Here is a 15102-nt window from a genome sequence, read left to right as displayed (position 1 = left end):
TATTTCAGAGTGAGCATCAGTTTACAGGTAGGCTTACCTGTGACACGCCGGCTCGGGCCTGGTGAGCCTTCTTCACGTCACCCCAGTTACCTGTGGCAAGAGAGTACTTGAGCCCGTCAGAGATGATACGCGTCTTAATGGCGAGCTCTAGGTTGAAATCCTTCCCGCGGTCGATGAACTTCTGAGCATAGATCCTGATTTCCTTCAGCAGGTTTTTAAACATGCTGATGAGGAGGAGAAGAAGAATGATGTCATTCCTTCATCCAATCAGATTGCGAGTTCCAAACAGAAAGCTGATTAACAATAACAGTGTCACACTGGAAAGCCTTCTTTGAGTAACAGAACCTGCGTGTACACAAAATCTGCATGGTCAACAACAGAGAGTCCTCACCCTCGGAACAGGAAGGCCAGTAATGGCCCGGCGAGGTCCAGCCTCTTGTTGCCATAGTGATCTCTGTCATCCAGTTCCCGCCTGCCGAGAGCGGCGAGCAGCAACCTGTGCACCATGTACCTGAAAACACAAACACAGAAGGATTCCTGTCAAGTGCGTGACTCAGGTCAGCCTCAGGTGCGACAGTCAGCCTCAGGTGTGACTCACCCTAAGAAGTAGGCCTTCTTGGTCTCGCAGAAATCGCTTACGCCGACATGTGGCAGCATCTCCTTTTGCAGGACTTCCTTTGCGTATTTAATCCGTCGCTCCTTCGTCACACCGGGTTTTGCGCCTCGTGAGCCAATGAAGTTCAACGCCACGTTCTGCTCCTGGATCACAAAAGCTTCGTCCAGAGAGGGCTTCACCTGAAGTAGGCGGGGTTAAAAGTTACTACCTGCAGACTGAGACAATCAAAAAAAATCATTAATGCGTCGCAGACTGACCATCTCCATCATCTCAGGGTCATCAAAGTCATAAATGATATGTTCCAGGATGTCTCTGTCCGATACGAAGCCCAGTGCCCGGAACACGATGATGATGGGAACTTCCTGTCGGATGTAGGGAAGCGTGGAGACGATCCTCTGACCTATGGCGCTCTTCTTCACTCCCTGAGAGATTAACAGCAATCAACAATCAGTGGTCTGGGTCAATTGGCAGACAACGTTCTGTTTCCAACAACAGAAATAAGAGCATCGCTCATCTCTCTAACTCAATGTTATGAGCTCTTCTCAGTTAATCGCAGCCCGGCTTGGGTGCTCACTTCACTTCCTGCTTCCAGGTAACTCACCTGCCCTCCTCGAGCCATCATGCTGACCCAGATCGTGCTGGTTGGGCGGGATGAATTCTCCAGGCAGGATCGGCACTCTGCGGTGTACGCATACTTCGAGTCCTTCTTGGCAAACACGTACACCGTGTTGGTGGCCATCTTTTCCTGAGCGATCAGCACCTGGAAACAGTGACACATCTGTTTACACGGCTGCCTGATGCCACTGATGCGGTATCAGTGTATGACGCTCCATGTAAAACAATGCAAAGACATGAATGTGCGCCTGTTAGCTTGTAAGCAGGACACGGCGTGCGGGCGTAGCAGAATCATCGTTCTCTCGAGTAAGCAGCTCGCCACGCAATGATGTCAAAGCACACCTTTTCTGACCCATTGATGATGAAGTAACCTCCAGGGTCCAATGGGCACTCGTTGAGTTCGCACAGGTCTCGGTCAGTCAGGCCACTTAGCAGGCAGTACGTGGAGCGAAGCATGATGGGAATTTTCCCAATGAAGGTCTTCTGGTGCTGCGTCTGCAGCTGATCCTCTCCCTCCTTGATGATTGTCTTTGTGATGTCCACATACAGTGGCGCAGAGTACCTGAGGGGCAGGTGAAATGGGACAGGATATGAGAAGGGGTGAACAGGAAATGACAGCAAAGACAGGCGAGAGGTAAAACTCACGTCAGGTTCCTCAGCCGTGCCTCGTTGGGCATCATGGGAGATGGTGCTCCATCTCTCTCCCAGTGGGTGGGCTTAGACAGGTAGATCTGCTCAAACTTCAGGAGATACCGAGGCTACACCAAAAACACAGTGATGTCGGTGATGTAAATGGTAAATGGCCTGTATTTGTAAAGCGCTTAACTTAGTCCCTATGGACCCCAAAGTGCTTTACACATCCAGTCGTCCACCCATTCACACACTGGTGATGGCAGCTACATTGTAGCCACAGCCACCCTGGGGCGCACTGACAGAGGCGAGGCTGCCGGACACTGGCGCCACCGGGCCCTCTGACCACCACCAGTAGGCAGTAGTGTCTTGCCCGAGGACACAACAACCAAGACTGTCCAAGTTGGGGCTCGAACCGGCAACCTTCCGATTACAAGACGAACTGCCAACTCTTGAGCCACGTCGCCCCATGTGACAGAGCGACCCCCCCCCCCCCCCCCCATTCTCAGTCACACCTGGTGGTACTCACCGGCTCCTCCACCTCCCCTGAGGTGTGCTGAGCTTCAGCCTGCAGGTCGATGGGCGGAGCATCCTCCACGATCCTCTGAACAGACATCTGAATGAACTCATCGAAGGAATCTAGTTGCTGCCGCACCAGCCCTTTCTCGTCAAAATAAGAGCTGAGAAAGAAAGAAAGAGAGAGAGAGAGAGAGAGAGAGAGAGAGAGAGAGAGAGAGAGAGAGAGAGAGAGAGAGAGAGAGAGAGAGAGAGAGAGAGAGAGATCAAAATAAGAGCTGTGCTGGCCCCGTCAGAACCTCACAGGCTCATGCCAGATTCTGCACTCAGTAAAAAAAATTAAAAAAAATACCCTGTCAGGCCATCGCATGACCCAAGCTTAACATCTACCTGTCCAGTCTCTGATCGATACTTCAATGTTGATCAGTGGACTGATCACTAGACCAGCGCTGGTCTGGTGTTGGTACAACTTTGATTCCTTACCTGCAGCTGAGTTCAAAATGGCAGACATGAACTGTTCTACAGAGCAGATGATCATTTAATTCAGTTTCAGATTTGTGGCAACAGATCTTCTTATAGCCTCTGACTTATCTCTGTGCTTGTCCTCAGTGCAGCGTTCGATACGCCCAACTATCTATCCATGAAGCCAGATAACACACGCTTATCCCTTTCAGGGTTCACAATGGCGGCGCCTATCCCAGCTGTCTTAGGGCGAGAGGCAGAGTACACCCTGGACAGGTTGCCAGTCTGTCGCAGGGCTGACAGATAGACACAGACAACCATTCACGCATACGGACAATTTAGAACTTCCAGTTAACCTATCCCCACTAGCTGGAGTACCCGGAGAGAACCCACGCAAACATGGGGAGAACATGCAGTCGTAGATATATAGGATCTAACCAGACTCTTATTCTGGATTAGGGCTGCAGCTATGAATTATTTTACTAATCCGGTAAGATAAGAAATAACTTTGTCTTATAAATGAGCAATAATAAATATTCAAAAGAGGGAAAAACAAGAATTTTCAATTTGAGCTGCTCATTGGTTTCCATTTCAGTAACTGCAGGGTTTTTAAATAGTTTACTGCATATAACAGCTGACAAAAAAATTAACTCTTTGATTGTAATTATGCAATATTAAAATTTAAAAAGGTCACACTAATAATATATTAATATATATATATTAATATTATTAGTGTGACCTTTTTAAATTTTAATATTGCACAATTACAATCAAAGATATACACACACACACACACACACACACACACACACACACACACACACACGTGTCTCAGTCAATTATAGATGATGTGAGAGGGCGGGTGTGTGTGTTTAGGGCCCGGATGGCTTGGGTATAGAAGCTCCTCTTGAGTCTCTCTGTCCTTGTCTCTGTGCTGACTCCTTCTGAAGTCCACCACCAGCTCCTTGGTCTTGCCGACGTTCAGCTGGAGGTGATTGTCCTGGCACCATGATGCCAGAATCTTCACTTCATCCATGTAGGCCGCCTCATCGTTGTGGGAGATGGCACCCAACACCACTGTGTCGTCAGCAAACTTCACAATGGTGTTGGAGCCATGGGTGGCCACACAGTCTGAAGTGTAGAGGGAGTGGAGCAGTGGCGAGAGGACACATCCCTGAGGTGCTCCTGTGTTGATGGTGATGCTGTTAGAGACGCATCTACCCACCCTCACCACCTGAGTTCTGCCAGTGAGGAAGTCCAACACCCATGCACACAGACGGCTGTTAAGTCCCAGATCCCTGAGCTTTGTGAACAGTCTGCAGGGCACTATTGTGTTAAACGCTGAACTGTAATCAACAAACAGCATTCGCACATAGTTACCCTGTTTCTTGTCCACGTGGCTGAGAGTGGTGTGTAGTAGTGATGTGCGGATCGATCCTGAAATATAGATTCCTCCGATACCAGTCATTTATGTTCTAGAATCGATTCTCACATTAAAATATCGATATTTTTAGTAATTTAGGGTTAATTTGTAGTTTATCATTAACAGCAACACAGTGGAAGGAAACTATAACATTCGGATTGTCTACATTCAAAGGAACTACTTCCTCTTCTGCCTTTCATAGTCATGTGCGAAATACGGCTGTATAAATGACTCGCAGTCCCTTGGCGCGCGCACTCACAACAATGGCTGAGCCTAATTGTGCAGACGTATTTTACCTCCACAAACAGCTGAGACATGGTTTGCGATACATGTGGCAAAAAAGTGCTCCAAGAGTGAGGTGTTGTGGCTATACTTTCCCCAACCTTGAGACCTCAGAATTAGGGAGACAATCAAAAGGACACATTTTACAGGGTTTATTTATCAGATAAAATACGTTAAATGTCACCGAAACAGCGGGGGTGTCCAAATTCAGAGGCTGCTTCCACCTGAGGACCCGCCCTTCCCGGTCTAAAGAAAGCCGGGTAGTACGTCTTGAGTTCCCTCGGTGGAGTGAAACTCAGCCGTCTGCTCCTTGCTATCTAAAATATAACCGGGCGCTGGCGTCTCACACTTTCTTTAATTAGTTTTCTGTTTGATGTTTATTCAGCAGTGTGAAAACCCCGGAGGAACACACCTGAGGGATTAATAAAGTTAAATTTAATTTAATCTAATAACTTTAATCTCAGCCAAACTGATTTACTCACGAACAAACAAAACACTGAAAAAGCCAAACAATAACATTTTTAAGTTATCAAAGTGACTTATATATCATGTTTAACCCAAGTAGTGAAAGCCTGCGGGGGTTTGAAGACGATGTGTTGATCGGCTCAGATATTTGAAGTTTACACAGCTACATTCTCACCTGAAAACATGTTAAAAGTTGGGGTTTTTTGCGACCCAGAAAGAGAAAGAAGAGTAATATTAAAACTAAGTAGCTGCCACCATTGTTGGAAACTGGAATTAGCTCGGCTGCGCTATGAATTCTGCAATATGGTTTTTCAATTTTGTTGTCCAGGTGGAAATTCGGGAGAATGGTGGCTCCGGGATTCTCCCGGAAAAATCGGGAGGGTTGGCATGTTTGGTTGTGGCAACATCACTAACCTTGTCAAACACCTCAGAGTAAATCATATCACAGAATATGAGGCGCGTATGTTGAGACGAACTGAAGAGGAGGAGAGGGACAGGTGCTGCTAGGGCGAGACACACGTCTCTCACAGAGTCCTTTAGTGCTGCAGGCAGGCAACGTGTTCAAATAGCGCATAACTTCAGTTTTTTTTTTATTTCTATATGATGAACTCTGCATTATTAAGTGATAAGAACAAGTAATCTGATGTCCTGTAATCATTATGACGCTATAATTTGAGATACAATAAATAAAATAAGTTTTTTTGTATAAAGTATCGGTATCTGATCAGTATCGTCGATACCACCCTGAAAAGTACTTGGTATCGGATCGGAAAGGAAATCAGTGGTATCGCACATCACTAGTGTGTAGGACGTGGGCAATGGCATCCTCTGTGGATCTGTTGGATCTGTAGATGAACTGCAGCAGATCTGTGGTGTCTGGGATGGAGGAGGAGATGATGTTCTTCAGCAGCCTCTCAAATACCTTCATTACTACAGAGGTCAGTGCAACTGGCCGGTAATCGTTCAGGGATGATGGTTTGCTGTTCTTGGGCACAGGGATGATGGTGGATCTTTTGAAGCATGTGGGGACCACAGACTTCGCCAGGGACTCGTTGAAGATGTAAGCGAACACACCTGCTAGCTGGTCAGCACAGCAGCGCAGCAGACGGCCGGTGATGCCGTCTGGCCCCGCCGCTTTCCTTGTGTTCACTCTCCTCAATGCCACTCGAACGTCATGCTCCGCGATGCTGGTCACCGGTCTCTCGCTGATGACGTCACTGTCCTCGGTAGTTAGGCGGTAGATAGCATTAGCCGCCTGGCTAACCTCGAAACGGGCGTAGAACTGATTCAGCTCGTTGGTGAATGCAGAGTCGACGTTGATATTCTGTTTTCTTGGAAGGCTTTCTGACATTATTAAGGGAGGTTCTCACAGTATTTTATCTCCAGGATCAGGTATATTTGGTGTGACAAATAAGTGCTACAGAGTTTAGATGAAGCACCAAAGCACAAAATTGGGGTGTAAATAGTTAAGGTGCCAATATATCCCCCCTGCAGTGGTGGCTTCACTCACCCCTGGGTCAGATGCAACCTTTTCTACCTGCTGTTAAGGCGCAGGAAGGTGCTGCAGTATTCTCCAAAACTATAGGTGTCGCCACTCAGACAATATTGCATCATACACCCTGATGAGGAGGAGAAGAAGTCAAAACTGGAAGCAGAGACTTTGTCAAATGTGTCTTTGCAAAGTTCTTTCCACAAACTCAAATCTTCAAACAGTTGCAACATCTCCATGTGTGTGTGAGTCTGTCTCTGAGCTTCTGTGCAGGATTATCATTAAAATAGCGGGGGGAAATGGCACGTTCGCATACTTGTGTCTACAAACCAGCTGCGACTGCTGCAGCGCAATCTGCCAGGTTAGCAAAAGACAGTGCCTTTGTTTTCATACGCAAATGGTGGAAAAAGCATGGCGGCGACGGAGAATGAGAAGGGGGAAAGCGGATCGTTAAATGAAACAGATGAACCAGAATTGGTTTGTAAAAATGCTGCAACTTCAGTGGTGTGTTACTGGTTTGGCTTTCATTCATCAGATACACAACAGAGCACAATTTTTGATAGAACATCCAAGCAGGCCAAAAACCTGAGGTTGCATGGCGTTAAAACGGCTGCTTGCAAAAAACCCCCAAAAAAAACAAAAAACCTAACACAGCAGCCGCCAGCGCTGTAAAAAACGGTAGACTGGTGAGCAATGTTCCCTCTAATTTTTCATGTGTCTAAGCGAACACACAAACTCCCTGAGTAGTCCCTTGGACCACTGTGAGCAACAGCAGACGTGTGCACTGTGGTCACGCCAGCATCGAATCCATCCAAGTTACATGGTGTTACGAACTTGCATGTCCATGTGTTTGTTTTGTGCAGGTGTTGTGTCTTTTTATGTTAATTTAGCTGTGCCAGGGCCCTGCTCCGATTGGTGCGTGGATACACTGCCCCGACGTGACTGGTTCCAGCAGGAGGACCCGCCCATTAAAAGGAGGCTGGAGTGCTACAGTGGGAGAGGTCCTCGCGTTTCTCCTCATGACCCAGCAGTATTCCTGTGGCAGCCGCTGGCTGCAGTGCGCTTAAAAGTTGTGGAAGTGGAGTGGGTAGGGGTGAGCTGCCGTTTCTTTTGATCACCCGTTTTCTCCTGTTTTGAGTTAGTTAAGGAGGTCAGACTGTCTTTATTTTTGACTTTGTTTTGGTAAGGTCAGGGGTGCGGGATTTGTGTAGATTTGTTTTGTTTATTGCTTTGGCCCTGGCTCACCCTGAAGTGTTGACACTCCCGTTTTGGTTCCTTTATTTCACATTGTAAATAAACCACATTGTAACTAACGGATTTGTTTCTTGTGGCTGCTTGGGTCTTGGGGGGGGGAAGCGAGTGCCTCACTCATGTTATTGCCTGGCCCTAGACGGGTCATAACAATGGTTTATTAAAATAATCAAATTACAGCATGTACATTTATGTTAGACTACTTTTAATTAACTGCTTTAGCCCACTTACAATGAAAATTAAAAAATTTATTTCATGACCTGTGTAGCATGTTAACACTATTGGAAGTAAAAATAACTTGAACTCCAATTTTGAAAACAAAACTTTCTTCTTTTTTACAAAGTTCTGACTTGTATTATGAGTCTGTGTCTGTGGTCTGGGAGAGAGTCCTGTAACTCTGTCTGCAAAATACAGTAAATAATGACCAATGTTGGGCTATTAATTATATAGTTACTTCTTTTAAAAAGTAACTGAGTTTTGCAAACAACAAAGATTTTTGCAGCTGTTTACCTAAAAATGCAGCCAAGGCGTTTTTTAAATAAACAAACTATTTACAGAACAATCAGCTGTTCTACATCAAATCTAATGCCACACAAATCATTTGTGCCACTCCAAAAATAATTTCTGTCCACTATGAGATAAAGGAGAACAACAGCCTGATACCTGCAGGCCTGACAGCAGCAGATGTATCACTGCTGTAACACCTGTAACATTCAGTAGTCGCCTCATTGTTCTGACACACACAACAAAACTATTGACTACACTACACGCTAACTACACAAGATTTGAGCTAAACGTCGCAAATCTCTCACATCTCAAAACACCGCCGTCACTCCTAAAACTTCCCCCTTCCTAAACAACTAAATGCCATGTTGCCATATCATTTTTTGATTGGTCGACATGGTACTTTTTTCGACCAATAGGAAAGGGTGGGGGTTTTTTTGGTGTTGTCTTTGCTCACAGGCGGAAAGTGCTTTCGAGCGTTTTCCTTATAAAACGCCGTTTTTACCATTTCTTCCCGCAGTAAATATAAACAACGACAGTATTCAGGAAGAAAACCAAACATTGCAGATATTTTCATCATAATTCTGGTTTTACGTGGCCTATCAACACAAAATTAAAACTGGTATAAAGTCCACACACCGTCAATTGTTCCGTCTGTCCTGCTCACATCTCCAATGGTTGTACACTTTGTCATTAACGTGGCTTCACTCCACATCAGCCACGCCGCTTTGCTAGCTAAAACACCGGTGTCGGCCCATAAGGACGCTGTCATAGCCTGTCAACGATGTTGATTAGCTACGTATATATGAATGTGAATCACATCATTGGTTGGACTATGGGATAAGGTGGCATCGTTCAGTCACTCACTGACTAACACTGCAAAACAGAATTGTTAACGTATTTATTTTAATTTCAATTCAGGTTAGATTGTTTTCTGTGCACAGAGACCGTGCCAGCAGTGCGCAATTGCGCATGCGCTAGAGCTGGGTGATATAAGATTTTTTCATATCACGATAGGTTTTTTCCATTTCAGGCGATAACGATATATATCACGATATAAGCCAAATAACTATATTTGTAAGATTTAAATGTGCCGTTGCTCACAAGTAAAATGTGAAATAATCAGCAGCTTGTTTTTATTTTATATATTTATTTCCCATAATAAGTTCAACAGGGTAGATGTACTTAAGGAACATGAGACTTTTTCAGATAAATAAAGGCAAATATTGCAAACTACACAAAAGGCAGCCGCTGAAGCGTTTAAGTTTCAAAATAGAACAAACAAAACAGGCTACTAAATTGTCAATTCCACTTAGAAACAAAATATTAATTCTAAAAATAAATCTTAGTTTTACAGAAGAACAGACAAAATTGACTAACTTTTGTCAATATCAAATAAACTGAGAACTAAAAGGAAATTCTCAATCTCTCCTTGTTGTATAGCTGAGCTTTTCAACCAGTTTTAACAGTTACTTTAGTCTGACAAAAGCCGAATGACGAATTAGCGCTTCCAGTCAGAGATTGAGCATGCACCGCTTTATTGTATTTCCAGACTTGCTTTCGGCACAGTTTACAGTGAACGCTACTCTGTTTTTTGTCAGACTTGAAATAGCCGAAATACCTTCACACTACGGAACTTCTATGGCTCTTCCGTTCGACAATCTCTCCGGCATTGGAACCATCATCTGTTGTCTCTTCGGTAACCTTCGGTCATGCTCGGTTGATTTTTCTCTAGTCGGCACACTCATTTCCTCCATTACCCAGCGGCACGGTGGCTGGCTGCTTCCCAAACAAATACACATGTGCGGCTTGGCACTTGTGCTGTACGTAACAAGTCACGTGACGTGACGCTGCGGCTGTGATTGGTTCGGCTCTGCTACTACTTAATTTGGATTGGCTGTTCTTTTTTTTCTTTTTCTTTTTAAAGAGGACAAGCGCGGCGAGGTCTATCGCAATAGTTTAATTTTTCTATCGAGAAAAAGTTATTTCGCAATACATATCGTTATATCGCCCAGCTCTAACATGCGCGCAGTTTAAAGGGAACATTGCTGTTGGGTGAATAATGCAAAAAACAGAGATCTGAGATGGAAAACTAGCCAAAGTCAGAGGGAATTAATAATGATGTTTATCAAACGAGAAACATAGTTTGATCTTCTTTTTCTGCTGGTTCAGAGAGAGACAACACCTGCAGCATCAGAGACCTTTGAGCTGTCAGCTTTGAACACCGATGGCGGGTCCGTGTACGTGCCGTTCGGTCCGCGCTTTGTGTGGACTCACCATAATATTTTTCCTGTAAGAACAGATGATCACTACATCTCCACAGGGACACACAGGTGAGTTTACCTGATGACGATCCAGCACGCTTCCTGCCACAGGTCAGGAGTGATCTCATCATCATCTTCATCATACTGATTATCTGACAGAGACAGCAGGGATAAATATACGTGAGCAATACACATACTGAGACGTTGAAGCTTCACTGATCAATCAATGACAGATTGTCGGTTCAGGTTACTTCCTTTTCACAGATAACTGCACATAGAGTTCAATGATCAGTTTAAACAACTGGTGAATTGATCAGATACATCAATAAAAACAGATAACAATCTCACAGGAAAGTTATTGATCGTTCTGTTTTTAACTCACTGGTTCTGATCAGGCAAACTGATCAATCAGAAGCAACACATCTGATCTGTTAAGTCAACTTCCTGTTTGTGTGAGTCGAGTGTAATGACATCACTTCCTGTCTGAGTGCAGGCAAATGCAGCACATAGCCTGAAGCTGGTGATATCAGGAGAACTCTGTTGATATGAACTGTGAGAGGTCCTGAAGACTGAGCCTCAGGGTTCATCAGAGAGCTGATTCCAAACTGCTGACCGCACGACGGTAATGATTTACTGTCAGATCACAAGTGATGGAGGTGACACATGGCTAAATCCAACGTTCCGTGTTTTCCAGCCCACACAGAATCTAATTAACAGCTGCAGTCTGACAGACTTTCATTTGTCACACTACAGATGACACTCCCTGTGAGCTCAAACACAAGCTTGGCTTTTGAAACACTTAAGTGATGAGTCTTGGCCCTACTCTCACAGCTTTGAGCTGATTACAATTCTCTCGTCCCCCTCATTCCAATGAATCATAAATGATCAAATCAGCTATTACACTCTGCTTAACACACTATTTACTAAGAGTTAAAGTTTGTGGAACAAATCCAGTTATTGTGGCTCATTTAAATATTCTGCTCTTGAAAGTAATCTCTTACAAATACTTGTGTTGTTAGTCTACTGCAAAAACACTTTGTCCCTGTCTTTGAGTCCTAAACCTGAGCCTCTTCAGTTATTCCAGGAAATTTATAAAGACAGCTGAGTGTTTTGAGCTGCTGCAGACATCCTGTCCTGTCTTTGAAGGGACATTTTCATTATCACAACCTGTAAAACACCTGTGATGAAGGAAGACATTTTGTAGTCCATCTTCTGCACTTTGTAGTTTTAACACCGCAGCCCTTCAGCCTTACGTAATTAAGGAGACTAGTGTGTCTCAGCACACCACACGTCTATTTTTCTCATCATCTCTTTCATTTCATGACCTTTACAGGTTAAAAGGAGGAGAAGACAGGATGAACTGACCTGCTGCCTGTAGCTTTGCCTCCCTGAGAAACTGGGTAATGACCTCTCACCTTTAACTTAAAGATAGATCGGTCAATTATCTTGTGGTCAACATTTACTTCCATTGCTGATCAATCTCTGATCACGGTCCAGCTTTCTTTATGCAGTGTTTATACTGTGTAAATATGGCGGATTGTACACAGTTTTTATACCGCAGAATTTACACATAATATAAGTGTTCGCTTTTATACTGTGGTACTGTTTATATATTGTAGTATTTGTGGGTGTAGTGTCACAGTAACGCTGAGTGTAAACGTCTGCAGCGATAATCAAGTTAAATAAAGGGTCCTCGTGCATTAGCAGCATTTAGCCTGTTAGCTCACACAAAGCCCCGCTGCTTTTAGCTGATGTTAGCACACGAATCAGGTGAGGCTCGTGATCTGCGTGAGGCTGACGCGTACCTGTGTGACAGGTGTTTGTTTGGATGAGTGATACTAGCTTTTGTTCTCTCAGAAATTACTAAAATGGTTAGCTGTAGCACGGGTTAGCTCCTCTGTCACGTCCTGTTAATAAAATTACCAAATAAATGCAAATAAAATTATCCACCATATGACGTAATGACGTTTTACAGCTGTGCAGCTCACCTTCATCCTGGTCATACATGTTTATCTCCTGAAAACTTAAAACCACAACAACCACAAAACGTTGCGATCACCGCGCGCCCCGGAAACGTAGGTCACTTCTGCTTTGTTCTTCTTTGTTAGTAATAGGCAGAGGTGAAACACTACTGCCCCTCACAGGCTGGATGCTACAACTGCACAAATCCTCAGGCTTGCTCTCAAGTCAATGTCGTGTGTGTTTTTATTTGTTTGGTTTTCCAAAAAACGTTCTTTATTTATCTTCAAATATTTTATTGTGAAGCACAAGTAACAACTAGAAAAATTTGCATTTCCTGCGAAAATGCTGTGTGGATGCTTTAAAGCTGAAGCTGTATGCAAAAACTAGCTGAAAAAGCTGAAAAGTTGCAGAAATTGTAAAAACTTTGCAGAAGCAAAGGAACTTTGCTAAAATGTAATAACTTAGCAGAACTGCAGTATCTTAGAGGAAACATAATACTTGGCAGAAATACAATAGCATAGCAGAACTTAGCAGAAATATTGTAACTTACCAGAAACATGATAACTTCTCAAAAATACAAGACTTTAGGAGAAATAGTATAAGATAACAGAAAGAATATATTTAGCCAAAAATACTTGAACATTACAGAAACACTATGATTTAGAAAAATAGTACAACATAGTAGAAATACTGTGATTTACCAGAGACACTGTGATGAAGTATGAATATTGTAATTTTAAATTAATACTATGTTTTAGCACAAATACTATCATTTGGCAGAAATACTATATTAAGCACAAATCCTATAAAAAGCACAAATAGTATGATTAAGCATAAATACTACATTTAGTAGAAATACTATGTTTTAGCACAAATATTATAAAAAGAAGAAATACTATATTAAGCACAAATCCTATAAAAAGCACAAATACTATATTAAGCACAAATCTTATAAAAAGCACAAATACTATATTAAGCAATATAAATATCCCATAAAAATCCTTTAAAAAGCAAAAATACTGTACTATGATTTGGTAGAAAAACTATAATTAATCAGAAATACTATATTTGGCAGAAATACTATATTTAGCACAAATCTTATAAAATAGCAGAACTAGTAATAACTTAAACAGAAAAATTGGAAAAGCAAAATGGACAGCTGATTTTTGCAGTCTATTTCTCGTAGTGCGGACTCCCCTCAAACAAATGGCCGTAATTTCCTAACCGTAGAGGCTAGAACGGTCATTCTTAGACCATTTTGTTCAGAAGAGATGGGGGAATCTTCCAGTGTTGACAATTTATCATTAAAATCTGAATTATTAAAGATATTTGACTTGTAATGCACCATAACTGAGTAGAGGCGAAGCAAAAACTGCCTTGACTTGCCCTCAAACAACGCTTTCTAACTCTAAATCTATTTGGAGTATCAATATCATTCTTTCACCGTAAGAGACAGCAGGCTTTGGTGAACAGTCATGGAAATTTTCAGGTCTCTGTGGAAATCCAACAAAAAGTTATGACAAGAGAAAAAAGTGGTTCATTTCCAGAGTTTGAAATCTGAGCGAAGGACAAATTTCCTACCCTCAAACAAGTCTAACTCATTTCAGAACGGTAATAGGTGAGAAAGAAATTCTTGAATTGTGAGCGTCAGGAGTGTCTGAAGATATACTGGGACAAGCCTCATGTCTTAAGTTTGTTTCGTTAAGGAGATATGATGATTCGAATATGCCTCTCATTACAGAAATCAAGCGGTGATTTTGAACAAACTCTCCATTGACTTTCTATGGAGAGTTTTCCGACTTTGTGTTGGTCTGAGGAGATTTGCAAAGATCCTATAAGTCCCACAACAATGATAGTGACATTTCCTGAAAGCCAGCAAAAATACCTACATTTTGATGTATAATTTGTGGAAGTTGAGTGAAAATTGAGCAAGTAGCAAGAAGTTGTTCGGACATGAAGAGAAAACTGCACACTGGAAGCCAAGAGTATAGCAACCATAACAACGCATGTATTTTGTGAAAAATCACAATTTGGCAACTCAAAACTTTAAGAGGAATAAAAGTAAAACGGTAAAAGCTTTGAAAAAGCTGATTTATACCTGAATAGCCCAATAATTTGAGAACATTTTAAAGTTTGAATGGTTGTTCTACGTGAAAATATGAGGAAGTAGTTAAGTTTCAAAAACAAGCAAATTTTAGCAGAATTGCAGAAGTTTCCCATTCATTTCAAATTAAAGGAAAAAAGCTTAATATTTTAAAAAGTATAATAGTGAAAAATACCAAAAGATATAGCCATCATTAACAGAAATAGCAGAATAGTTAAAAATTTGAACGGTGAAAATAGCACAAAAATTGTGGAAGTAGATCCACGGCGAAAAGTGTACGGAAACACCAAGAAGGAACTCAATAGTGTGGAGCATCCACACAATTACAAATTGCCCCATAGGCTGACATTGCTTCCTTTTTATATTTTTATCATCAAGAAAGGGGGAAAACAAACAAAAAACAAAACACACAACCAAGAAAGTGGAAAGTAACAAAAAGGGTAGCCAAAAAACAAGGGGGAAAAACACCCCTCCCACACAATTACCTTATCCCAGAGTGCTATCAGCTTATTGTAACCT

At 42.6% G+C, this 15102-nt stretch overlaps 1 protein-coding gene across 2 annotated transcripts in view; it reads right to left on the bottom strand.

Annotated features, from left to right (window-relative positions):
- Positions 1–12632, bottom strand: part of polr2b (RNA polymerase II subunit B) — a 31117-nt gene extending 18485 nt beyond the window's left edge. For both annotated transcript variants that reach the window (XM_085472159.1, XM_085472162.1), the window contains exons 1-10: positions 12506–12632; positions 10597–10669; positions 2391–2541; positions 1877–1989; positions 1574–1793; positions 1218–1376; positions 874–1038; positions 599–795; positions 392–511; positions 38–224 (exon numbers count right to left, since the gene is read on the bottom strand). In XM_085472159.1, coding sequence (XP_085328285.1) covers positions 38–224; positions 392–511; positions 599–795; positions 874–1038; positions 1218–1376; positions 1574–1793; positions 1877–1989; positions 2391–2541; positions 10597–10669; positions 12506–12524 — 1404 coding nt within the window. In that variant the 5' untranslated portion in view covers positions 12525–12632. The remainder of the gene's footprint in view (positions 1–37; positions 225–391; positions 512–598; positions 796–873; positions 1039–1217; positions 1377–1573; positions 1794–1876; positions 1990–2390; positions 2542–10596; positions 10670–12505) is intronic.
- Positions 12633–15102: the final 2470 nt, after the last annotated feature.

This window comes from Copadichromis virginalis, linkage group LG2 (assembly GCF_057382275.1).
Source record: "Copadichromis virginalis isolate Kocher_CV1m ecotype Utaka linkage group LG2, C_Virginalis_male_GT1.1, whole genome shotgun sequence".
NCBI classification, from domain to species: domain Eukaryota; kingdom Metazoa; phylum Chordata; class Actinopteri; order Cichliformes; family Cichlidae; genus Copadichromis; species Copadichromis virginalis.
This window is presented reverse-complemented; position numbering and strand designations above follow the sequence as displayed.